This window comes from Colletes latitarsis, chromosome 8, assembly GCF_051014445.1.
Source record: "Colletes latitarsis isolate SP2378_abdomen chromosome 8, iyColLati1, whole genome shotgun sequence".
NCBI classification, from domain to species: domain Eukaryota; kingdom Metazoa; phylum Arthropoda; class Insecta; order Hymenoptera; family Colletidae; genus Colletes; species Colletes latitarsis.
This window is the reverse complement of record NC_135141.1, coordinates 32,901,522-32,929,229: the sequence shown is the minus strand read 5'-3', so window position 1 is coordinate 32,929,229 and position 27,708 is coordinate 32,901,522. Positions and strand designations below refer to the sequence as shown.

The 27,708-nt window shown below is 36.0% G+C and overlaps 3 protein-coding genes and 1 non-coding gene across 15 annotated transcripts in view; 3 read left to right on the top strand and 1 right to left on the bottom strand.

Annotated features, from left to right (window-relative positions):
• The window catches only part of LOC143345105 (uncharacterized), a 105,149-nt gene that overhangs the window by 62,134 nt on the left and 15,307 nt on the right, over positions 1-27,708 (bottom strand). For 6 of the 11 annotated variants that reach the window (XM_076771900.1, XM_076771911.1, XM_076771909.1 and 3 more), the window contains exon 2: positions 8,827-9,087. The exons of 1 other annotated variant lie outside the window; for it this stretch is intronic. The gene's annotated coding sequence lies outside the window, so the exon portion shown is untranslated. Of the gene's footprint in view, positions 1-8,826; positions 9,088-10,029; positions 10,465-10,498; positions 10,516-27,708 lie in introns of those variants that run through there. 4 more of the 11 variants (XM_076771904.1, XM_076771902.1, XM_076771901.1 and 1 more) reach the window with 4 other exon arrangements.
• Trnar-ucu (transfer RNA arginine (anticodon UCU)) lies at positions 13,842-13,914 on the top strand. The gene has a single exon. It is a non-coding gene; the product is annotated as a tRNA-Arg (tRNA).
• The window catches only part of Sprt (PDZ domain-containing protein sprite), a 32,352-nt gene continuing 21,046 nt past the window's right edge, over positions 16,403-27,708 (top strand). The window contains exons 1-2 of one of the 2 annotated variants that reach the window (XM_076771899.1): positions 16,403-16,700; positions 16,801-16,849. The gene's annotated coding sequence lies outside the window, so the exon portion shown is untranslated. The remainder of the gene's footprint in view (positions 16,701-16,800; positions 16,850-27,708) is intronic. The other variant, XM_076771898.1, reaches the window with a different exon arrangement.
• LOC143345107 (uncharacterized) lies at positions 18,342-20,569 on the top strand. The gene has a single exon (XM_076771912.1). It carries the CDS (start codon positions 18,446-18,448, stop codon positions 19,643-19,645), a length of 1,200 nt encoding a protein of 399 aa, XP_076628027.1. The 5' UTR covers positions 18,342-18,445; the 3' UTR covers positions 19,646-20,569.

Below are 27,708 nucleotides of genomic sequence, written 5' to 3'. Positions count from 1 at the left end.
CCCAGTCATGCGATCGATTGCACCATAATTCTGACTAGTATTTGCAAAGAAATTGCAGTCATTTGTATGTTATTGCGATAAACATTTCTCCATGTTTATGTATTAATCACAAGGGCAGTATTAATTAAATGCAATGACGTCAAGGAAACTAATTTTATAATTTCGATGCAAGAGATAGAATATTAATGTGACAAAGAAAGCTATGCAAAGAAAAACTTCTGAATAAAAATCCAGTTTCTATTTTTATCGCAAAATAATCGTTGGAAGACTATAAAAAAAATACGGAACATAAATTTACAATAAATATTTATTTATAGATAGTAATTTATAGAATTAAACGTACTGGTCTGAGAACGTGACTAAGCTATAGCTACAGTGTAGAACCTCGATTACTTCATGACAGTCTCGTTTCTTGTACAGTGACAAGGTTAAGTGTATTAGAGACACTATACTGTGTAGGGCTAGTTGTAAAATAGGTCACTTCGATTATTGTAGTGATTTTCAGCTTTAATTTCCTACGATAATCTTCTATAAAAACAAAGTCAACGTGTTAAAAATTAGAAATTATATTACTATGACTCACATAGTTTACTACAAGTATAGTAGAATTATTACAGCGTAATTATTAGGTTGCAGCAGTCTTTGATCTTTGAACCGAACTAGGGATTACACAATAGTCAAGTTGTGACTTGAAAGCTGCGTAATTATTGAAGTTAAACATTCGGTACGAGCTTATTTTGAGCCAGTTATGTGCAACGGGTCATTCTTGACAAGCAAACCCTATTCACGACGGTACGCCCTTAGCTGCCAACCAAAGTCGTAATTCAAAAGACAAACGTGCGTCTAGTATTTAACGTTAAACATCGCGTGTACAATTAACCCTCGAAACCTCAAAACCTATTACCCTCAAAACCATATATCACTGGCTCCGGAGTTTGAAACACTATCGGTGAACAGTAGCTCGTTAAAAAGTAAGTGTTACAGCGGGGGGAGGCTCCCCTTGTTGGACGAATATACAGTTACATGTACACTACACAGTGCCCTAGAAATACCGTTTCACTATTACGAAAGGGTTGAAACGCGTTTGCAATGAACTTCTTAGGTTTCTACCCAAGTAAAATTATTATCTAGACAAAAACGTTTAGATAAAAAAGTAAACGACTGTATTACTTTTTAAATAATTTAAAAAAGTTGTTCTACGAATCACTAAAATAAAATCAATAAAAAAAAAAATTTATCACAAATATATATAATAAATGTTATAATGGAACATCTCATGATAAACAAATAGAAGATTAATTATTTGTTATGCAAGTTCAATCGTTCGCCATCGAAGTCCGATGAATTTAGCATTTCATCGATTGGCTGAGGCAATATTGGCATGTTTGCAGTTAATTACTCTCCGCATCGAAGGGGTATTTTCCAATTTCAGAGAATAGGTGAAAGACACGCAGTTCTGCGTCGGTTTTAAAGGACATTGTAAGAGCTTTCACTTCGCTGATCGGTTTCAGTTTTTCAAAGAGCTTTACGCACATACGAGCCTCGAACAATCCCTCTTTGAAAAGTTCGCAAGGTCTCACGTGCTGGGTATTATACGACGGGGTTTATATTTATCCGGATAATAAGGACAGAATACATGTTCCTATCTCCGTACACGGCATCAGATACATTATATGAACAAAAAGTACATCATAATCTTTCCGTGCATCACGCAAGAATCATCGAGCACGCGGTGTTTGTTGATAGCGACTGATACTCGTATAGTAAGTGAAAATTATCGGTAAAAATTATCCGGTCGCGGTAGAATGCGGACATGTATCGATTTTTTATACTTTTGTTTCACTTAGATACTTTTTAAAATTCTTTTCATCTCCCATTTGAATGTTTCAATGTAATTTTTTTCAGGCGACTCCAGATATTTACGAACATCATCTGCAAGGAATTTTTTCTCGTACGAACTTCTTAACATCCGACGTTCTCTTATTAACTTTTAGAAGTACTTCCTTTTCCCCATCTTCCAACTTTCTCCTGGCATTTCATTTCTTTGCTTCTCAGATTATCCTAGCACGAATGGAATACAGTACCGAACAACTAACTTTCCAAACTATAAAACACGAAGATGTTTAAATTTCTCACGGATTATCAAGTTTTCTATCGTCGATTTCGTAACTCTCGAAACCTTTTCATTATCAGTTATAACATCGATGTCGTATAACTCGATCGTGAAATAGCGTTTACACGACTTCAAACATCGCTGTAACGACTTCAAGCAAGAAAAATATACTTCGACAGTTGTTAAACTTTGGCGATCAACGTAAAGAAGTTTTTAACTGCACCTTTCTACGTTCAAAATTTCTTCGCGTTTTTCTTAGAACTGTGAAAAATTCTTAAAAAAGCACCCTTGCAGAGGCGGTCAAAAATGAGGAACACGTTTTCGTTTTTAGACGCAGTGACTCAAGTTTGAGGAAAGAAAACCACTCTGCAAAGTTTCAACCTTCCGAAGCTGTCTTGAAAATTGCAGAAAATTGAAAGTGGGAAGTTTTTGAAACATAAGTTTGACGAAAGGCACCTGATAATCAAATCTAAGGACTCGTAAACAGTGTCGATACTTGCAATTAATTCTTTGCAAATTATTATGCAAAAATATTTCAAATGAGATGAAAGAGACTTCATTCCAATTATAAAGTGTATTTTTTAATTAATTTCTTGAATGTCGAGGTCGATAAACGTTTAAAAAACTAAATATAAATTTAGTAGAAAAGTTGTATTAGTAGAAAAACTTTTCATGAACAGAAGTGTATCGACTTCACGTTGAAACTTGCTAGAGATCTGATAGAGTGGGCAGAAAGTTTCTGTACTCGAGGAACACTCGATCAGGTACGCGTCTCGATCAAAGTCTAGTTCGAGGGAAAATCGATAGTATATTCGAAGTATAAATCACCACTTCGCTCGAGGGCAACCCGGAACACACAAATTTTTTCAAACTAGACTAATATGCATGAAGATTAACGTAGTTCCTCGTCCGTTTTCATCTAGATTTTTCGACATAAATGCAACAGAAGTGTTCTGAGTTCAATTTCAGAAAAGAGTAAAACGATATGCAGGATCGAGTTTCACGATAGAACAATTTCATAAAGCACAGAAAGTTATTGTTAGTCCAGATAACACGTTTTGGAAATACCTCCAGATTATTCGGTGCGTCGAAACTGATCAGGTTTTTCCCTTATGGGATTTAAACAGAGGATATCTTTACATAGTTTTTTATAATAATGTCGTACGTTCGATCGAAATGAATTTTTTACAATGAATAAAACACGCAGAGGTATTTAAAACAGGTCACCTGGATGCCTCGTTCGTTTCTAAAGATAGACGTTTCAAGTTGAAGTCTCTCGACTCATGGGAGCACATAGTTACGTCTTTTCATTACCAAGTGGAAGAGTCAAGGACGTTTTAAAGGATCAGTTCTTTTTTTTCCAGCGAGACGATCTCACAAAATCTTTACGAAATTACAAATAAATGGATCGAAGATAAAATTTGAAAATAAATAAAAATTTGTAATCCACATGTAGAGTAAAAGGTCAACATAGAGTAGCTGAACTGTAAAAACGGTTGTGCACCACACCCAGCATTGTTAGATGCTATAGGGAATTTAACTGTCATTAAATCGATCACGATCGAGACAGATGGGCGGCATGAACAATACAGAAACATCTACACAGTGATAATCTTTTGTATTGATTGTACATATTATTAATTTTAAAAAGTTGTTATGCACCAGAATAGTCGAAGAAGATACACCATTTCGACACTTGTAAAAGCAAAAAGAGGAAAAGAAATTTGAATTTTTACGACACTACAAGGATTAGAAACCGAGACCTAAAGCTTTCTATTAAAATGTTAAGTGTCTCCGTGAAACGTTTTACATTTTACTTCATTCCTAAGCGAATTGAAAACTATTAAAAAATCATGTTTTATAATCGTGTTCAAGATTGCATCGTCAAGTGGATTATTCCACAATTTCCTCGTAGACGCGCTTGCATTTAGAACATCGTCTGCTCCCGTTGTATATTTTCAAACTTTTCGATTAACACTTAATCGCCTTATGTTGAAATATCAACACAACTTTAACGAAAATCGCAGCCAACTCTTCGTCTGTACTGAATAATACATATCCAGTATTATTCAACGAAGATATTTCAGATGTCGTTTAATAACTTCTACGAGAAGCATCAAGCCATCCAGCTTTCAATTAAACCCGTCCTGTATTGCATATTTATAAATTGGATGAAATTTTACAAATCAGAACGGATGTCGGAAGCTCGAGACTTATCAATACTTGGCTGTAAGGAGTATCAGTTCGAGCGTCATATTTCTGTCATTGACGCAATCTTTTCAATAGGAGCCGTTCTATATTATTTTTAAAGATATAAACTATCGTTTTTTAAATACAAATATTTAAATTTTTTTCCTCTACAAAGGTACTTGCAATCTCTTTACTATTTTCAAAATTAAAACGACGAGCATAATTATACCAAATATTTGTAATATTCCATTGTTTGATTCAATAATGACTGTAAACTGTAGAAATTTTACCAAAATGAATATCGTTAAAAAGAACAAGGACAAAGTAATTATTTCTCGTCTACTTTTTTTATTATGCATGCGTGTAGTAATGGAAGCGAAAGACTATGTTAAATCTGGGTGTGTCGACTGCGTTATTTCCCAAAGGATGTATCCAGTTATCTTCCCTGCAAGTTTCGCTTGGAATTAAAACTTCGTCAAACTCGTTATTGTATTAGCATTTTGTTCTTTAACGGATGAAAATAATAATTTACTTACAATAACTAGACGAAGAACTTTAATAATTATCATTTCCAAGATCTTGAAATTTATCGCATCCTAACAAAAGTTGTTGTTGCAAAAGGGAACAAAAAGAGATAATCTGAGTGAGACGAGACAGGCTCTCCAAAATCAATAAGTTAAAATTCAATTATTCCTCCATTCTGTTTGGTATCGTTCATTAAATTATAAATATTGGATAGAAACTATATTTGTCACGTTCGACAAATATATTTATTAAATTACAATATTATTTCACGTTTTCTCTATTTTCCTTGGGACTTATTTAGAAGTAAAATTATTAATATAAAATATTCATATTAGCTTGCGCTACTGTTATGAAATATACTGATTAATTTTTACATGTATTGTACATTCGAGAGAGGGAAAATTAATAAAAGTTAGTAATATTCTATTCGTTAAATATTGAATTATTTGAAAAATTGTAGAACACGTATTACTATACATATTGGAAAGTATATATTCATGAAACTCTTAGTTTTTGCCCGATTTTAATGATGCAGGTATCCGATAACGATGAAAAAGGAAGATAATGAAAATAAATTAAGTAATTTCCGCGTTCAAGTGACAAAATCAGAATTACCAATTAACTTGAAGCAGGATAGGTAGCGATTTTAATCTTGATCTATGACCCAACCACTCGTGAACCAACCGACAAAGAAAATGGGCAGGATACATTGAAAATGAGCTAGATAGAGCTTGCAATTATTGGTGTGTCATTCACAAGTGCAAAATAAAATCAATTTTTTATTCTGTATTTACGTGATTATTATCGGTGGATTACAAAGACTCTCGATGAAAATACGCAACTGCATTCGGATTATTTTTAATTGTACGTGTAATTAAACAAATTACATTTTATCCTTTGTATGCGTTGGAATATATGTCACGAAAGATAATTAACGATATTTTACGAAAGGTAACAAAAGCTATCATTCATATTACGAAATTTGGAACAGATTTAAAATTGTACAATTGTTAAATCATTTATAAAAATCATTAAATTGAATAGCCTCGAAACACAGAAATATACAAATTCTAAATAATAAAAATAGTAAAGATACTATTGAAAATAAAATAATAAATTATCCTTGGTACAAATTTAAAAACGTTTCAAAGGAAAAACTTCTATCATCTAATAAGTAAATATTAATTAATTGCCACTTCACTGCAATAACGACATCGATTTCGAGATAATTTAAAAAAACATAATGAGAATTTACTAGCCCTGTGATTCGATCGTGTTCGCTTGACTGATGTATTACGTGCACCGTATTGTATCGTAATTATAAACAATCTGTTCCACCTCATCTGTTACGAATCGTTAATTGGATTCTCGTCAGTCTTTGTTTTTTTAGCTTTATACGCGTTTAAAAATCCAAAACAAAATATACGAGTCATTTAACGAAACAAAAGCTTAATTATTTTATGACTTTATTCCATACAATTAATAATTATGTTACCTATTATACAAAAATATTGTTTATTACTATATGAGTAGCTTTTGAAATTCTTTTAATTTATAAAATTAAATATTTCTATTCCACAAAACTCTAAAAAATAGTAAATTCTTTAATTCATATTCCAATAAAATGCACGTATTATATTTTTCTTAAACACTTCGATACCGTACCTGTGATCTAGATTAAGTATATGTATGTAAATTTGACTTATAATATGCTGTTCACCCGTGTTTTATATTCATAAACTCCTTTGCATTCAATTTATACGGAATCGCTCATGTACTCCGTCCTTATTTGTATGCGAGGTAAACGTTTATTTCTTATTTCTTCGCTGTTAATTTAAATTACTTTTAAATCACCAGTAAGAAATCGTCAGATTGTAAATATACGTGTTCTATTAAACGATTACAATCAGAATTGAACGTAATTACCAAACAGAATCTTTTTTTATCAAACTCCTATGTAATTTGAGACACGTTGTTACAGATAACAAAATATTCCTATTACGTAAATATTCAAAGATTTTACGAAGACGATTGTTTTATTTGTATTTTATTCGTCCTTAAGTCCTTAAGTCTTTAATTTTTGAGTTGTTAAAATTCCACTGTAATTATAAACGACGAACAAGTGTGTAATGAACCTGAAACCACGTTTTGATTGCCTCGAATGTGATCGAAATATGGTTGTGCAAGAAAGAAGCTTTTCCCGTTATACGTGACCCGCGTAAATCGATGAGCTACGTTAACTTAATATGGATCGCAAATGACGATATTCTGTTTCACGTCCAAAGTGCGTAAACAATGACAGGGTATGATTTAGGGGAGATATTTCATCGAAGTTACCCAACCGAAACTCGAACTCGGTCGTTCGAGAAGTCCAGAAATACCTTCCAGATTCGTAGAAAATTTCATTATTTTTTAGCACAGACATACTCGTCTGTAAGGGATATTTCGATGTTTATTTTTCTTATTTCGTATATCGAGAAAAATTGTGCTGTATAAGTGTATAGGAGGAAGCATGGAAACGGTGACTCGCTTTTATAAATTTTATCGACCGTAGAAATGGGGAAAGTGTGTCGTATGCATTTATCCAGCGAATTTAAATATCAGTTTCATCTGCAAGAAATATTCGCGGCGATAATAGTGATACCAACGCGAAGAAAGCTAAAAACGTAGCACGTATACATATTAATTTGCTATTTCTGTACCGGCTTTGTCTTGATGTACTGCATAAATTAGCTTTCATTTAGCGTACTTTGCCCAGACAAATCGTTCAAGCAACTACTTCTTACAAGATACTTGTACAAACTAAATACTACTAAAATTTTTTATGTTTCTAATCTTTTTAATTGCTATTACGAAGCAAATCAACATTTACCAACGTAAATAAAATGGAAAAGATTGATTTCTTCGATCCTTTCATGCACACTATTTTTCCTCCCGAAGATAATGAAAAGAGATTCTACCAAATTCTACTGGAAACAATCGACTATCGATAACAACGTATTGGATAATTATATTTTATTTCAATGTTCTCTCGTTTCATTTGAAATTATGCCTACCATGAAATTTGATGAACGGAGACAAGTGAAACGTGATACTGATTGAATATCGACTACTAACTCAAAGAAATGCAAAATCTCTGTATTATTATAGACATGAATATTACATCGACAGGATGGGGGAGAAAAAAATACTGCACGCGAAGGAAAATTGTGGTTTACCACACGCAAATTTGAAATTGTCACATACGGAGAGAATTGGATTTTATGCGTAGTACGGACCGAAATACTACTCGAAATTCTGTCGTGCGTATCAGTAGTGACGTTTATCAGGCGTACACCGTAAAACATATGGGCTGCCATCTGGCAGTTATGTTATAAATAAAAGAAATTGATTTTATTCTTATAAAATTTTGTCCAAACAAACTTCATTTTCCAACAGTGTATTTTTATTACTTCCCCTGTACTAATATTATAATTTCTTATTTCAATTATTTATTCCATATTAAGATTGGAATTTTGTATTTGAATTGCAAGAAAACTCATTTCTATTGTACATTTTCATTTTAACAGTTTTCAAGATATCAAAAGGAAATTGATTCGCATATAAATGTTTATAAATTGCTAATATTCGAAACTCGCTCTTATTTTGTGCATTTTTAATAATTTGAGTTGCTGCTTAACGTAAAAAAAATTGTTAAAGAAGAAGATTTTCCAAAACTTTTCATTATTGAACGATTTAAGTAACTTATCTGTCCCGTACTATCCTGCACTGACCAATAACGCCTGCACTGATTACTATTAACACACCCAGCAACTATTGCAGAAAATGTACAATGGTTTATAGATTAACGAACCGACTAAAAAAGGCGGTATCGATCGCGTAGTTCGTGGAAATTCGATTCCACGTCGAACGAGTTCGATTCCAACTTAAAACATTCAGGAAGAAGAAAGTACAGTCAAAAAAGGAGGAACTTTTTACAAAGTGAAAAGAAAACTCACCGTTGACGAATCGAAGTGTCCGTAGAGATGGCTTCCTCCCCCTCGAAAGGTTCTTGCGGCGATCAAAACAAGGCCAAGTGTCCAGAAAAATGAAAACCAGCTTACGAACACCGTATCGATCTTTTATCGGATCGTTCTTCTAAACAACTGTTCCATTCACTAACGATTATTCCATACGATCGTCCTCCATCGCGAAGCTTTCGACTCGTTTAGCACTGACGACGATAGAACATCATCGTTCTCAACGAATTAGAACAAACGCTAAAAGCAAACGATATTATTACTGGTCGCGTTATTCTCACCGACTTTAACACAACATAGAATATTTCCATAAATTCATCGAATGTAAATAAAATAATTGACGATAAACAAAACCGTACCGATTAAATGAAAATAACTAAAACTGTTATTTACTTTTTATATCAAAACGTACGTTTAATTTTCAATATTATAGAAAATCGACCTAAACCGATGCTTTCAGAGTTTCGAAGCAAAATCGAGCGAATCCTTTCGAACGAAATCGTCGAAGTTTCAGCGAACTTTTCAGTAGATTCGATTACGCGAATTAAACGATAATGGCTTAATCGCCTCGCGTTCGGGAGTTCCGTTCCTATTTTGCGGTTTGGCGGAATTTCAACCGTTGGAGAATAAAACGCGTACAACCCGCAATCAACGGCTATTATTAAACGAAACGATCGAATGTGCAAGAACGGACGAAACGGTTTTCCACGCGCGGTGCACCGGACAAAAACAAAAGCGAACGAACAATCGAAGATGCGTACAACGATTTTCGCGGGGCGTCGCGCGTTGCACGCGATCGAAACATTTAAGCGCGAAGTGAACCTCCGGAAGGCCAGTTACCGCGAAACGAAGAAAAATTAATTATCAGGAGGCTCGAAGTGTGAAACTCTACGGTCAAAACGGGAATATTATTGTCGTTAAACGTACGTTGTAATATAATTATAATTATATCTATTTGTCCTTTTGCTGTAGACTGGAATGTCTTCAAAAAATAAACCTAGGTATTCGAAAATGCTTCAGACACCCGATAAGTGAAAATAAATAAAGGTAATTTGCAGAGAATAAAAGTTCGATCAAGAAATTAAAAGCAATTTAAGACCAAGGTGTCCCAGTGCGCGATTACAAATGTTATTATCAGTTATCCGGATCGAGTATGAGAAAAATTTATTTCCGTGAAGGTACCAAAAATAATTCGAAACACTGTCGAACTAAACCGTACGCGGAGAGACGAATCTGTGCTTGTTTTCAAAACGGTGGTAGAAGTCACAGTGGATATTTACATCCGAGACGCCGGTTCTCTGGAAACGAGAAGTCATACAACCGATAATCCGCGAACGACGCAGCGCAGATGATCGAAAACAACACTGGTAGTTGGCGAGAAACGAAGAAAACTCAATTCGCGAACGCGACCGTGGAACTCGAGGCGATCGAGTATCGGTTCGACGCGAGACGTCGAGAGAGTGGATCGTTCGACGGTTCGGCGTAGAACGTGATACGACGACACTCTACGAAGGGTAGAAAATCCATGGAGAACCGTGGATGCAGAGCGGAGGAAACGCGCGCGTGACGCTTGCTACGAAGGAAGCGGTACCACTGAACGCTGGGGGGTTGCCGCTCGGTAGGCGGCCTGGACTCGCTAGGGGCTGCTAACCGTAGGCCAGCCAGGGTTGCTGCTGACGAAACGATGCTTACGCCGTTCCTAGTGGTGGTGGAACTGGTGTTCGAGGTAGACGGGACAGGAGTATCGAAAGATCTCACTGCACGGAGCCACCTGTCGAGGCGAACTTTTACGAAACTTGTTCTCGGAGCCCTTAACAATCGGATTACGGATGGTCGAACGATGAGGACGGGTCATCTTTGACCCTATTTCTCTATAGCGATACTAGTTTCACTTTTAAATATACAGGGTAAACTGTGGAATTTGATTAGTTTAACGGGCTATTTTAGCGAAATGCGTTTTTTTAGACTTTCTCGAGCAATTTTTCGCGAATAAACTATAATACCTTCTGGGTATATACCTATTTTTTGGTTCGAAATGTTTGTTTACGTTTCATTGTTTACTTCGTTGTTGAGTAATCAAAATAAAAATTCATGGAGAAACTATTGTGTAAGGAACAGATGTAAGAAATAACATTTTTTATGCAAAGAGCAACATAATCGCGGTTTGCTTTGAATCTGTTAGTTGAACTCAATTACTAAAGCTTACTCGAGCAGATCCTGCCTTGGACGCGATGCTATTAATTGTTTGAACAGTTTCCAATTACTGGATAGTGTCGTAGTAGGTACATAATTAGTTTGAACAGATTGCTCAAAAGGCTAATAGCGTCATGGCAGGATATCCTAGATAAGCCTTACCGATGTGTCGAACCGAAATACAGTAATATTTAGTTTCAAAGCAAAACTGTTGGCATTACCAAATTATGAAAATATAAATATCTAATTACTAAATATTTGAATTTAAAAATTAAGCTAAGTAGCAGTGTGCCAGATGACAATATGTTTCGAGCAACTTGGCAGAGTACAACCTCGATAGAGTAACCGAACATGCCGGAATAATTGAAATAATTATTAATAATTCAAATAATTGCCAGTCTGGAAGGTAAAGCACTTACAATAAATTTACAACTATTTCACAATTGTTTAAACCAATACGAGCACAGTTGGAAGTTCGGAACAATTTGTTTACGCGAAACAGAGGTTTTTATTTTATTTGCCAGCCATTCTTTTGCTGAAAGAAATTAGGATATTCGTAGTTTAATATATCCACTCTCGAATAGCAGATAACCGTTCCACGAAATTACAAATCTATCTACGAAAGAGGCTTCTAAAAGTTACCCTACTCTTCGGCCTATCGTCCTGGTCGAAACGCTTCAACCCTTTGTGTTGGCGTTTAAATGGCGGCCACGTGGGACAGACTCGTTCAGTTAAACGAAGTGGTTCGTACCGAAATGTGTTCAGGGGCGAGAGAGCCCGTTCTCGAAATTACATTTTAGTGGTTCTCGAAGAGAATAGAATTATATTATCCGTAGGCGGAGAAATAACATTATACAAGTTGAGTCGGAAAAAATCGAAAAAAATAAACAAATGTGGATTTTACATAGTCATACTTTTGCAAGGATAATTTTAGACTTTCTAATGACTGTTCAATTATATCAGTTTTAGCGATAGAAACTATTTTGATACTCTTTTCATAAACGTCGAGTTCCTTGGATCTAAAATACACCTTCTGCGCCGTTGAAAGTTCTCCAGTATTTTTTAAACGACGCCAACGCGAGAAGTTCTTCACAGACCGGAAAATGTGGTAATCCGATGGAACTGCGTCTGGACTACATTGGGGATGGTCGATGATTTCCCAGCCGAGCGTTCCTTGGATCTGGTGCGTCGTTTGTCTTGATTTATGCGACTTGGCTTTATCGTGGAGGAGGTATTACAGGTCGTTACCACTCTCCAGTGGCTTCCATTCGACGTATAAATGCTTGAACTTGATCCAGGTGTCCGCAGTGTATACAATACTTCCCTTTTTTCATCACTATTTCAGACCTTATTCTCATCTCTTAACTCTCTTCTTGAAATTGCACGAATAAAGATCGTTTGTATGTTTGTGAAAAATTCTTTCGATTTTTTATGATCTAAGATTGATTAAATTTCCGTGCCTGAAAGATGACTGAAATATTTTTTAACGATTTAATTATTATAAAATCTCGTTTTCCAATTGGCCTAATTTTCTGGCCTGTGAGCGACTGAAAACGTCTCAGAAGCGGTCGTGGAATTTATGGTTGGAGAAAAGTCGACGTCTGGGACGCGTCAATCCAACACAAGGGATTAATCACTTAACCGCCGCGCCCGAGTAAACTCGGGCAATATGGCCGCCAAATAAACAAGCGAAACCACGGTGACTAGGATAACAGAGATTAGAATAAAAGGAGAAAGATAGTATTCAGCGTAGACGTTTTTAAACGTATTTTTAGAATTCTTGAATATTTAAAAAATCACAGCAATGTCGTGTTTTCAAATCGACTGCTGGAAAATGGCAGCGAATACAACAAAATTGTCTACTAAATGTATAGTAAGGAGAAAGGAAGATAAATACTGTTGGAAATTAATTTCCCTTATAAATAACTGAAAATTTGAATAATTCTTGAATTGCAATGTTTCGATGCAAGCGTCCATAAGTTGCATCGAAGCTTCGATTGCTATTTGTGCGAGTCTTTCGAGATATCTTTCCAATAAATCATTCGCTGACAAATCTTCATATATGGGTCGGATTACCTCTTGTAGCTTATCATTAAGAGGTGGTTCGTGACAGAGCTCGCGAAGCTTTGCGACGTCCATTTACGCCAGCTATCCTTTGCGATAGGACAGTTGCCATACTGCAGTCTCACTGGTTGGAGCACTTATGATAGCAACTTTTTTTGCGTATGTATTTCCGATAGAGTTCGGGTTCGCATTGGCAATCCAAAGTGGATTGTCTCGATTATCCATGGTAATGGGGGTAAAATTGCCAGGTATAAAGAGGTACTCTTTCACACATTATTCCCCTATTTCTCTCAATTTTCCCTCCTCATTCCAGTCTCAATTTCCTTTCTTGTCCTTCCTACCGTTTCCAACCATTTCCCCACTATTTCCCTATCATCTTATGTTAATAGGGGATTCAAGGAGTTACAGGGGATTTCAAATCCTCTTGAAATTTCTCATTCCATTTATAATTCCTGAGAAAAGGAATTATCGAATCCTCGATACCTCAAATTGTTCGTCAGTCTCGTCACTGTCTGATATTTTCTTTGTTCTCTACCTTAATGTCCTCCTACATCCTACTCGAGACACTTCAACAGTTGAAGAAAAGAAAGATGAATGAAGATGAGCAGATCATTATGTCTGGAATATAGTTTCACGTATAAACTGTATAGTTAAATAAATTTAAAAACAAACATTTCTCTATCGATGTGCTTGGCACCTTAATTATTCTATTATTATAAAGTCGTGAAGAAAATGTAGTCCCTTTGGCGCAGAGGATAGCGCGTTGGACTTCTAATCCAAAGGTCGCGGGTTCGATCCCCGCAAGGGATGGTTGTGTGTTTTGCTTTCCATAACAATTGTGTGGCATATACATATTTTTTTGTTAGAAAAAATTGAAGATTACAATTTGCCAAAGAATTAAAAAAAAGTGAATTATATTTTTGTAACGACAAAGTATTCCATCCAGTAACTAAATCATTGCAAGATGATTTTAATTGTCAAATATATGGCATAAAAAAATCTTCGTATTTAACATAACAGGCAACAGTAGTTAAACAAAATATTTATACTTTGAAGAAAATTCAATGCATGTAGATTTCATTAAATAATTATTTTTTAAACTCAACTGAGAGTTTGAACCTTAGATTAAATCTAGAAAAACAGAAAATAAATATCGTTGATTCCACAACCTTTTTAGCAGATTTCATAAATTTTACAGAGAGTAAACAACCATTTCAAACATTGCTCCAGCCACTTTGGGGTTTCTTAGTCTAGACTGCCTTAGGCAAAGGAAAGTTTGTATTTGCTTTCTAAATATGTCGGGGGCGTCGTTTAACTGAAATGTAAATTCATATACAAGGTGTCCCACACAACAAGGGATGCAAATATTTAATATAAAATTTCTTTTAAACAATTCTAGAAAGTATGAATTGTTTGTGCTGTGAAAACTTGTTAATAAATGTTTTTACAAATACTTTTGACACTCGTTCGTTTCGTATTTTATCTATCGTACAGGTTTATATAGAACTAAAACGAGTACTTGATATATGCATACTTTATTGTGTGTTAGTATGTAATTTAGTCGAAACAAACCGTCTATATTTAGATCGTTTCGCCAATGGCCGTTTGCCAAATGAGAAAACATTTAAAAAATTACACGAACGCTTTTCAAATACAGGTTTGTTAAAAATGTTGATTGCCATGTCACCCGCATGTGGGTGGTTCGTAAAATCCTCAGGGAAACGTATACGGTCGAATGCGGGTGACGCTCATATCATGTCTCCAGTTTTGCACAAAATTCAATTTCAAATTCTTTTTATTGATTTTAGCACACCCATCGAAAGAACGATTGTAACTAATTTTTTCAGACGATTTTATGCAGAAAAAAACTGTGCAATTTCAATTCTATTTAAAGTGTCATTATTTTGTTCAAACAATTTTTACGTTTTTGAGAATATTAACGGAGTCTGTGTAGATTAATTAAATAAATTATATTGAAAATAGAGTTAATGCATGGTGTGCGTTGTGTTTTTGTCACGGACTGTAGTATAGGAGGTATTATAGTCGCATCAAACTCAATTGGTCGCTCAAGGCCACTTCTCTGACTGTAAATTACGGTAGTTACAACTTCTATTTTTACAACTTGCCTCCCCGACAATGATAAATAGGGTGCGTGTGCCTGCAATTTCGCACGAAGAAATAAGAGATGGAACGAAGGTACTGCCAGGCTGCATGGTGGGAATAAATGTTGAAAAAGGGACCACATGATGTGTTAGGCATTGATTTAAATAACGCTTCCTTAGAACACTCGACAGTTTAGATTTTAAGCAGTAAAGATCGTATCGTACTGTTTGAAGGGTGATGGTGGCCCTAACATCTGTATCGAAACCTTATAAAATAGTGAATAATGAATTTCTATCCTCTGATAGTGCATACAGTGAGTCAAAATTATACATCTTATACATATAGAAATCAACAGTAGATTTAGAAAAATAAATAAAACCGATGTTTATACATTATACCACATATTGCTTGCCATGAGGTTAATAAAAGGTTAATGTCTGTACTTCACCGGTATATAAAAAGTTACACTCCAGATATGGTAATAGTATTTTTTTCATTAATTATTCTCTTTTTTCCATCGCGTTGAAGAACCCCTAGCCAGAGAGTCTCGACTTAGTGCATCGTTTACTTCCGTGTAATGCTGATCTTGGGAACGGAGGTATGTTGGAGAGAACATGATACACGGGTAGCATGAGTTGGAAAAACCGAGTATGGAAGAACATTAGGATGGAGGACAAAGGAAATATCAAACTATAATATTTTTATACTTGTACGCAAATATAGAATGAGATGAACATATATTAATAAGATTGCTAAAGATACGTATATGAAACCGGAAGTCATCCGAAGTTGAAAGGATTAAATACGAATTGAAGCAAATAAATAAATAAAAACATATGAAAGAAAACAACCAAACTATCGAAATATTTCTATTACTACATTTAGGTCACTTTTATGACACAAATGAATGTCCAAAGATTTAACATCACAAATAAATAAAAAAATCCTTTCTAAGGTGATCGATGGTAAATGTGTTCACCTATGAATAAGGGTATCCCGTTGTCAAACTAATTTTCGTCGACGCAAAGCACGAAATTTCGTTCGAAATGGATGGGTATAGCAATCGCGATCACATGCTTTCACGTTCGAGGCAGGGTCGCGAGGAACTCACCTGGTGGGTTCCGCGCGAGCCTATCAGAGGGATGAGTTTAAAGAGGCCGCGCGGTGGAGGTTCGGTTCGCGTGTGCCCTGATGTGGAAAGCCGGTTAGTCGGTCTGAATCCTCCGTGCCGGCTGCATTTACTGGAACGCTCCAGTCCCTTTCGAGGTGTACGCGTTTTCTACGTTCCGGCGAGAGAACCTTTCCACGAATTCGATCCGAAAGAATCGCCGTTCAGGGAAGAGGATTTTTAAAGCGCGCGCGAAACGACGGATATCGCCGTCACAATTTGCGATGTGAACGAATGGTTTTGTCCCGGTGAACGTATTTGCGATGTGAAGTGCACGTGGCTGAGGATTTATAGCGATCGAGACTGGGGCCTGCGCGCGAGAAAAGTACGTTGATTTTTGTTTTCATTGTAACACGTTCAATTACGCACACGCGCGATACGATTTGCAAAGGTCGTTTCGAAATTTACTTTGTATATATTTACAGGGAATTCGTACACAGTATCGCGCCGTTAGCAGAGATAATTGAGATAACAGTAAGTCCGCTATTTATTCGGTTAAATTTTCGCTAAAATTTTCGAGCGATCAAAATATAAACATTGAAAATATTCTAAATACATAGCTTGGAAACCCCATTAATGTCTAGGAATTTGATAATTAAAAAAGACGTCAAATGTATAGAAATCTTGATACTGTTTCTTCGGTAATGTTAAAATTACAATTTTTTGTCCCCCGACTCGAACAAAACGTTCTGGTCTTTAAATTTACAGCAATAACCGTTGAGAGCGTAATTAATGCCTTATATGTATCTGATAGAACAAAATTACAAATGCTGGGTTCCACGCTCGTAGTATGAATGTAAATCGCGTATCCGTTATATTCATGAAATCAAGAAGAAAAGATTAATCGCGAAGGTAAAGCAATTACCAGCTCGTAAAGCGAACGATGAAATCCCATCATCTTGGACTAGGATATTAGAAATAAATATTTCGAGGCAGATTTAATGCAAGTGTAACGTAACCCTGGCTTGTGTTGTCCTTCACGCTTTCGAGGATATGCCTCGGTGATATATATACGTCAGTGATGTATAAATTGCCATCGTTAACCGTAACTGGATCTGTGCCGCGTACGAACTTCGTGAGGTTATATAAACCACGATATTAGATTGTTAATACTTAGTATTAAATAGCATCGAATGTAGCAAGTTCGTTAACGAGTCTCATTTACGTTTCTATAAATTATTCATTAAATTTTAAATATCTGATAACATTATAATGGCGTAAACCTTGAAGTTCGAACTGTAAAGTCTAGCCTTCCGCATTGTAATCTCATTTTCATCGAAGATTTAAATTAAAAAAAATATAATTTTTAGTCTGTAAAGTTTATCTACTAGTCTTTGGTAAATACTTCTTTTTGATCAATTTACAATTGTTCAGAGTGATCAAATGTTATTAGAAATGATAAATTATTTTTGAATCACGTCTAATCGATCGAACGTTTCGACGATTTTTGAAAGTGTTCGTGAAATTTGGATGTTGTTGTTTATTTACTATCGTCTGACAATAGGTGTCTGGCACGAATGCCCAGTATACGTTGCAGCTTACTGCATTTGAAAGAACATCTGTTTCCTGGGAACAAGAACGCTGTAATTGAGGATCGCATATATCAAAGTCAGTCGAGGCGTGCGTGAGTTAGATCTCACACCTTTTCAGAATGTACGGAAGACGGATTGGACGCAATTATTTTCTCGAACTTGAAATTTCCACGCCGTTTCTTTTTTCTACGTTTCAGTCAAATTTTGGTCTTACGGAGGTTCAAAATCCTCGTGAATATTGTTCTTTTCTATTGAAAAACTAAGGAAACTTTTGGTAGTTTCGTGTCCTCGTGCTTATTGCACTTTTGGATCAGTTTCGAGAAAAAAATTCTTTACCGAAAACTCCCATTAAAATTTGTCCCAAGGGTGGTCGAACACGGATGTGAAAATTGCTCTCCAAAATTCTCTTTCTATAGTTCGGTTTATCTCGACAACCCACGTTATTTGTACTCATTAATCATCAATAATAATCTTTTTGCGAGGCACCACGATCGTAAAGAGTACTCACGAGGGATCCGCGGCTATAACTTCGACGAAGATGGAGGACGAGCGGCGGGAAGCGCATTTACAGTCGGAAACTACCAAAATGACGGGCGATCGTATCGCGAGGCTGAGACGTAGCGGTCGCAATCGAGAATCTCACGACGAGATCGTGAAACTCGAGGCTGAACTGCGACGGGCGTACATTGCCAAGGAACTTCGAGCTCAGTTCGTGGAAAGGGAGACCGAGAAGTACATCGAGGACGTACGAAAACAACACGCTGCGAAACTGACGCGGCTCGAACAGCGGGCGGCCATCGCGAGCGACGATCGTCGAAGAGCCGAGGACCTTAAAAAGTCCGAGGATTACAGGAGACAGCTCGCCGAGCAAATCGCGCGGAAAGAAGAAGAGAGAAGTATAATGGCGGAGGAAGAGCGCAGGGACAGGGAAATTTTAACGGAAGTCGATCGGGTAAGGGAACAGTGGGAAAAGTCCAAAGCTCGAGAGACAAAGGAAGAGCTGATGGAGTGCGCGAGAAGGGAACGTTTGATTCTCGAGGAAATGAGGGAGGTCCGTCGCGACGAAGAGCAGGAAGCAGAGACGAGAAAAGTTCGCGAGGACGAGGAATATTGGAAGGAAGTCGATCGACGGATTCTGGAGGCGGGGAGAGTTCGCGAACAGCGAGCGGAAAGCAGGGAACGAATAATAAGCAAAATTGCGAGCGCGTTGATGAATATCGAGACGCTAAAGCAAGAAAAGGAGACGCTGATTGGCGAATTGATAGCCGAAGACGTAAAATATGAACTGCTGGCCAGAGAGAAAGAAGAGATCGTTAAGAGGAGGAAGATGATGGAGGAACTGGCAGCTAATTTGGAGGAACAGATCGTTTTCACGGAACAATGTAAATTGCGCTACGTCGAGCAGGATAGAACTTTCGCGGAAGAAATCATGAGAAAGATTATGGAGGACGAGAGAACCGCCAGACTGACGGCGGAGGCTAAACGAAGAATGCAGTTGCAGTATAAGGAGGACTTGGTTCGGTTGATCGAGAAACGACGAAAGATTCGCGAGGAGGAAATTGTCAATATGAAGATGGCCGTTGAGGCTGAAAGAGTACAAGAAAGGATTAATATGGAGCGTGTTAAGGAAGAGAGGAGACTATTGTTGGAGAAACACGCGCCGAACGTTGTTGATTATCTCGATAAAAGCGCTTTTACCGAAGAGGAGAGAGAAATCATTGCTAGATCGTTGCAATAACGCAATAATTACAGTCTCGGAATAATTTGAGAAATATTTTATCGTTAGACTTCTCGAGAGATTCGTGACGAGAGCATCGCGATCGTCAGATAATGGTAATGCACGCACGAGCATCTTCGAAAAGTGCTCGAGGCACGGCACTGATTAATCGGTAATTTCACACCGGCGACGAGAATTAATGACCAAGTTAAATAAAACTTCGTCTTGCAGTTACGACTCGCGCTACATGGCAAAACAAATTTATTACTGTCGTTGGGGGCCACTGACTCGCATTGTGTCGTACTATCAAAGACAATGCGCGTCGCGAATATAAAGTTGGCAGGGACGAACCGCGTCCATCGTGTCGGCGAAAAGTGTAATCATTGAAATCAACGGTAAAAGAGAGTCCAGTTATATTTTAATTAAAAAGTTGATCCCGTACGCGTATTAATATAACCGAACTTGTAACGAATTTTTACTTTATTTGCTAACTATCATTTTCTGCATTGACACGGTCATTAATTAAAGCGGCGTACGTCAAACTAGTAATTAGAGGAAAGATGCTAAGTTGAGGAAACACCATTGGAATTTAATCGAGAAATGTATCGAGTCATTTAATCAAGGGTTATGGAAAATTTATAATGTAAAAGGTTACGATTTTTTTTGAATCTGCATTTTAGCATCAGAGATAATTTTTTGATTTTATTATAATTTTGTCGCATCGAATAAATACTGGTTTTAATTACCTGTTTTCGACTACCGTATTTCAGACGTTTTATCTTTCCTGTATTGCTTGTAATTATTTCCTAATAAATTGTCCGTATTCTATCATGCGTTACGAATTTAATCCATTATTCATATAATGATTCAAAGCTCGCAAAAACTTAATAATCTTGTCGACAGAGGAATTTCAACTTCACGTTGCGTCGTCGAAGACAGAATAAGTTATACCCTCGGCATCTGTCGGCAGGTGTTACTAATTATTAGCATGTTCTACAATATATCCTCCACGAGCTTTCGTTCGAAAGATTTATGAGAAGTTTAGCAGCCTTTAACTTCGAAGTATGTGGAACGCAACATTTAAATGGAAATATGTAAATGGTTACGTTGTACATGGACACGTAAAACAAAACTGTTCAAAGAGAAGTTAAACCATCGAAGACAAAGTAATAGTCACGCGTGTAACCCGGTATAAGGAGCTATTAAAAATATGGCAGAAAATTATAATATTCGTTATAAACGTGGGAAAAGTAACATGATAAATAGAAAAGTATATATTAAATAGGAAGTTTTTAATAAAATCTAATAGCGTTAAAAATTATATTTATTTATTGGTGAATTACTACTTTATGACTTAACTTAAAATTTCATGAAGCTAACGGAAACGTGAGTTAATATAGTCGTGCCTAGATATAAACATCGCATCATGCTTATTTTGATGTGCGCTTAAACCTGTTTTATTCAGAAAATTCTCACAGGGCTAGAGTATGCTGCGTTTCTCTTGCGGCAAACTCCACCGGAAGTTGTGGAAGACATTCCACAGAATATTAGAGAATGTGTGTGGCTCCAATAACGGGTGCCCCGCACATTACTCCAGAATTGCAAGAGAAATATCAAATGTCAATTTTATTTGCGACTGTGGGAATAATGTACGATAATTAAATCGACAGTTACAATAGAGGATTACTAAGAAAACATTAATTGCGTTTAAAATTAATATTTTAATATTTGCTCAACACTGTTTCCTCGTTTATGAGTCGAATCGAAAAATTTCTATCTGTTGGAAAAACTAGAAATACTGTTTGCCAGGTGAAAGATTGCAATATATGCATCAATTACGCCGCAGGAAGTAGAATATCTAAACACGTAATTCATTATGATGCGTCGGTTTTGCAATGATGCCAATGGCGATCATTTTGGATACCTGTTATAGTCTCGAATTATGTTAATAAAATTTATACAGGACAAACTGTGTAAATTATTACAAGCTCGTAGTTGCAGAGCAATTAATTATAAGGACGAAATTCTTTTTTAACCGACAAAAAATAACTGGACGTTATTTATATGAAATAGGTTTTCAGATATCCATAATTAATGAAAATATTTACATGTTTCCATTTAGAAAGGAATGATATATATTTAAATAATTCGTTCTTGAAAACTTCCAATTAGTTGCATGCTTGCTAATTTACATGAAACAAATATTAATTTAATAACTGACGCTTCGGACCGTTCTTACTTACTGAAGCGAGTTAAATGATTCTAACAAAGTACCGTCTTTACCGTGACATTTAATTAACGCGAAATTAAACGTTGAAGTAAATAACTTTTACTCGATTTAACTGTATCTATCTTACCCAGCACAAAAAGCGCCATGTTACGTTAAATATCAGAACAATAAGAAACGTTAATATTATAATGTCTAAAGAATTACTAGTTGCAAATAATAATCTATTGCACTATAAAATATTACAAGTACTAAAGAATTATTTACGTTTCTATCGTCTATGATAAACATATTAGCGCAATATAAAGTAACTGAACAAATGATTTGCAAAGATATAAATGGATATAATTAAAGTATTCGAATATCGAAGTACCGTAGGTTAATCGCGTTTAGGTTAAATGTTTGAGACCGTTGATGATGCTCGACCATGCGATCGGCTGCATAATGATTATGTGCATCTGTGTCACGCAACCGTCAAGCGTCGAGACTGAAACGTATGCCAAGAAAAAGAAGGGATAACGTGAACTTGGCCATTTGTCCCTTGGCTGGCAAGATCCGTCTGACCTGATGTACTTATGGCATGATTCGACGAATCTCGCCGTGAATTGTTACTTGTGTTCGTAAACACAGATCGTGTCATGGTATTATCTATTTTATTAGCGTGTCCTAGAAAGTACTGTGCAGCTTGGTCGTTTTGCTTCCTGGTTATTTTTAAACCATCCATCAAAAGTGCCAGACACGGATTAAAGGGGATACTAAGTAGATGAAACCCCCATATTTTTCGATATTAAAATATTTACGAACAACAAAAATATACAGCAATTACTCTAAAAATTAGAGCTTTGTTATCATGACAAATAACAGCAGACAATTGGAAGCATTAAGGTTGCAGTTTATCAGAAGACCCGATCCTTTGAATTTATGTGATTGTTACTAACGCGTCTCGACATTCACAGAATTCCACACTAATTAAATCTAGCTATAAAGCAAGCATTTAATCTCTACATTGGCATTTGTAATTAAACGGAACCATTATAGAGGATCGTATCAATGCTGCTCATAATGGATTGAACTTTCAAAACTATTTTCAAAACGGTTTCACAATATATTTGATAGCAAAATAGAGTATATACGTCTGTATAGTACGATTAATAATATTATTCGTGTGATTCTTATCCACTTATGGAAATTATTGTGTGTGTTGAGCATATATTTCAGTAACCAAATAATTTCCATATTTATTTCTACCTGTAGATATTTGCGTGGAGATTTCGGAGAATTTGCTAGGAATTTGTCGAAGGTCGAAAGGAAATGAGAAAAAGGAAGAAGCAGGTGAGGAGGCGTGCGTCTTAATTTGGGTCAGCTGACTCAACTAATTATAAGTGGACTCGTCAGGAAGGCTACCTGACAGACCCTCTTTCAAACCCCTAAACATTCGATGTTCGATCGAAAAATGCGTACTGGGTGTTTGTAAAAATGTAGGACCTTGCTGGTAGATTGAATCCTTCTGGCAATATAAATCGAAAATTTTATTTTGCACGCGTCGACGAATGACCAAAAGATTGGATCGAATTGATTTCTCCAAAGACCTCGGACAAAACTGTTCGAGGGGAACAAAACTTCCTGAAATCAATTGTTACTGGTGAAGAAACGCGGAATTTCAGGAAACAAAGCGAAAGAACCATGAAAGGGAAACGTTATGACAACATTCCAGTCGTACGAAAGGCCGTGACGAGTATCCTCAAAGGGATTCCACGAAAGGACACAGAACAGACATTTTGATGCATTAGTTGACAGTGCAAATCATCGTGTCACTACGGAGGAAATATATTTCGAATCGAATAAACCATTTCCTTTCCACACAAATTGTTTCGGTATTTCTAAAAAGTTCGAAATGTTTCTTTGAAAGTTCTTCGTACTTTAAATACATTTTCCTTTATGAATTTAACATAGTTTTGCTATCGATAAGAAGATTCGAGACCCTTAATTGACACAGATTCGTGCACGAATCTGTCAGAGAACCTGCAGAATGTCTCAGTACAAGTACCATAAGAATATACAGGGTGTTCGGCCACCCCTGGGAAAAATTTTAATGGTTCCAGAGGCCAAAATAAGACGAAAATCAAGAATATAAATTTCTTGACTGAGGCTTTGTTAAAAAAGTAGGAACAATCAAATTCAAAAATTTCAAATCGTTCTAAAAAAATTATTTTCAGTTTCGGGGGTCAAGTATAATCATTTTTGGTCATTAGACATACCCTCGAATTCCTGCGCATTTTCGAGAAAAAAATTCAGTACGGTCGGAACTTTAAACGTTAATAACTGTTTAACGAAGCCTTCATCAACAAATTGGTATTCTTGATTTTCGTCTTATTTTGACCTCTGGAATCCCCCATTAAAATTTTTCCCAGGGGTGGCCGAACACCCTGTATGTATGGACGATTGAAAAATATTACCAGAGTTTAAAAGTTCGAGAAGTAGATCTTTCGTGAGCTGGAGAAGAATCAGAAAAGTCAGGGAAACGAATTATGCAGATCACAGCTTCAATATTCCTCTAACGAACCGTTTCTGAATCGAATACTAACGCGCAATGAGACATGGATTCTTCGCAACAATTTATAAAAATATTTTGAAATGTTGGACGCTGATGAACCAATCGAAAACGATAACAGTTTGGAGATGTATAACTTTTTAGGAGGAATATACATTACTGAAATTCTACATAAAGCTTGTGGACTGTAAATTATGTTCAATTCTAGTAAAGATTCGTCAAGCATTGTATGCAAGTAGATTAGTAGAATAATCACACTAAATAGCTCAGTTTTCGATTAAGAATCTCCAGAGTACAGAACTTATTACAACTTGAGAATGAGGTCGAATGAGGCTCATGTTTATATAAACTTTTTCCATTGTTTTGATGTTCCCAATCCGTGAAAGTGGGTCTCGCTATACTACAACCTCTGTAGATGGCAAACTAAACTTTTCTCCGAGATTTTAGATATGGATTACGAATTTCGAAAACAAAATTACGAGATTCTTTATATTGTGTTTATTAAAAATATTCTAATACTGTGTTTAGTACTACCAAATTGTTATATGAAATATTATTAACAAAGGAGCTTGAGGAATATGTATATAATAAATATTCAACAAAACAGGTGATAGTTTTTTTACATATTCATTTGAACATTAGAATTTACCACTGAACCAATCGATTATTCGATGCAGTAAACTCTTAGTAACGACTGTCGATGAAACTATTTAACCGACTTATCCGGTTTATTTTATGGGGGAAAGGTTGTTCTAGGAAAAGAAGTAAAAGATAAGTAGATTGGCTCTTCGAGAAAAAGAATTGTTTACTAACCGGAAAGTCAATTCGTGAACATATAAATAATCAAGAAATAATTACAAGATAAATACGAACTTCACCAAAAATTGACGCTATTGTTTAATAGAAATTCAAGGCAATCTAAACAATTGGAGAATATGGACATATTATTTGACTATTTCGTATGTTTTATCTGTCTATCGAAACTATGAGTCTTATGAAAACGAATGAATATTAAAGTATTATTATGTTTTCTCGTTACTGCCTTGTCGTTAATGTAATTTTCATTGCTCCTAAGGTAGAATTAAGGTTGGGTCAACGAAACAATCGACTTGGTTAGTGGGAGTTCCAGGGACGAGAACCCCACTCTAACTCCTACCAACATGATTGCTTCTAGCGAAGTATTTGAAACACTTTATGATTTCATACTTGACAAACAGTATTACCAGTTACTAAGTATGATCCTACATACTTGGAAACCCATTAAAAATATTCATACTCCAATGCATATTCGTTGGAATTAAAATAGTAATGTTTAATTCTCTTTTACACAAATTTTTATGTTTAAAATGAGTTCGAAATGATTCAATTTTGTCACGCATCAAAGAACGATTACATTATTAATTCCATGTACATATCTAAATAACTTTTTGTACAGTATAATGAGCCAATTCAATTGCATCCCATCCTAACTTTGTATGTACATCTTGTTATCTATTCAGTCGCCTTATGACAAATAGTATGCTGACAGCGATCATCTATCGCGACGTTATAGTCCTATTGTGCGCCATTGTATCGCAGCTATAGAATACCGAGTGTTGCTACTGTAAGCTATACAGTTATTTTATCGTTCGTTCGACCGCCTTTGCAGCAGATTGCCTTACGATACCATAATCTCCCGTACTGCGTATCCCAGGTTTCTTATATTTTCCCAAAGCTGTACAACGCGCCCTTTTTTTTAGAGATACATGCAGAAATTTTGTGCAAATCGTCGCGAGATATACATTGCAACGGAAGGAGATCATTTCCAGCAATTTCTGTAATGGCGTGTTCTCACAAAGCTCTGCAGCAAACAGAAAGTAGTTGCAACTCGGGGAGGAAGCGTTTCCGGGGCCCATAATAATACATCTGCTCTTTTTCGTCTTCGTGAAAAGTAACACATACTTCTAAAGTTGGACCACCTTTCACGGGCGCATCCTGTTTATTTACGCGTATTTATTTCGATGGAAAACAGGTACTGCTACTTTACAATTTTTACCTGTGTATTTTGCTTGAGCTTCGAGCCTGTACCATTGATAAATATCTGTAATATATACACATATTCGAACATCTAAACGTCGCAGTATCGTACACGAGAACACTTTAAGGATACTTTATGAGATACAAAGTGGAGGCACTCGCTATCGTGACAAAAAAAAACAGATGCGCTTTGTTCGTGAGTTCCAACATGGAAGAAGGATCCTAAAGCACACCTGACAGACAGCTGTCCTTGTCACGGCTTCGTCATGGTTCTTGGCCACGTATAACACACTCCCCCCCCCATCATCCTTTGGCATATTGTGCCGTATATCAAGCTATACACGCCATAGTAAATATTCAATTTGCTAACCTTAGTTCACGGGGCTCGGAATTGATACGACGGTTAAACGTTTGCATGCTATAGACTACCGAGGTTACAATATGTAATACGTCAATCATGAAAGCATTCGAACACACTATGCTTTCGATATTTCAATGCTGCATAATTTGAGTAGTAATAACGGTGTATGTTAAATTCAATCGTCTTTCAAAGTTAGCTTGAGTACGACTTTAATTCGAGGGTTTTGCCCATAAATATGGTTTCGCTGCTAAACTTGGCGATATTATGGTCCGATAAATTTCTATATGCTATCCAAGAATTCCACGGTGTGTTGCAAAGTTCAAAAAATACTCCAGAGGCCGGTTCGAATTTATCTCTCGCAGCAGAAACGTCGTATTATTATATTAATAAATATGTTTTACTGAAAATATACTGTGTGGCCGGAAATGTTTTTCTAACTTTTTAACGAAGCCTCGATCAACAAATTGGTATTCTTGATTTTCGTTTTATTTTTACCTCTAGAATCTCCCATTAAAAGTTTTTCCAGGGGTGCTTTTATAATTATTAAACTTTGGTGACTAATTTATTGAGTGGTGTTTTGTTGTCAATATTTTTTTATGTTTAAAAGTTTCTTTTTCCACGTTTGATTTGTGAGATGATTTCTAGGGACTTGTTTTATTTCATAGGCACAAACTTGGTGATTCTGTCGCATTATGCGCAATGCGGAAAAATTAATTCTTAAAGCGACATATGCCTTTGAACAAGATAACGACCCAAAACACGCGGCAAAGAGAGTAAAACAGCGGTTCTGAAGCACGTGTATCTACAATGGCGCCAAACAATTTCATACGCCCCCAAATTAGGGATGCTCTGTCGAGTATTTATGAGATAAAAAGACTTAAGCGTGGAAGAATATTAAACTGGCTTATATTAAAAGGAATTATTCAAAG

Excerpts from the sequence above, each read along its gene's own strand:
- LOC143345107 (XM_076771912.1), top strand. The coding sequence starts at position 18,446 with ATGGAGGACGAGCGGCGGGAAGCGCATTTACAGTCGGAAACTACCAAA.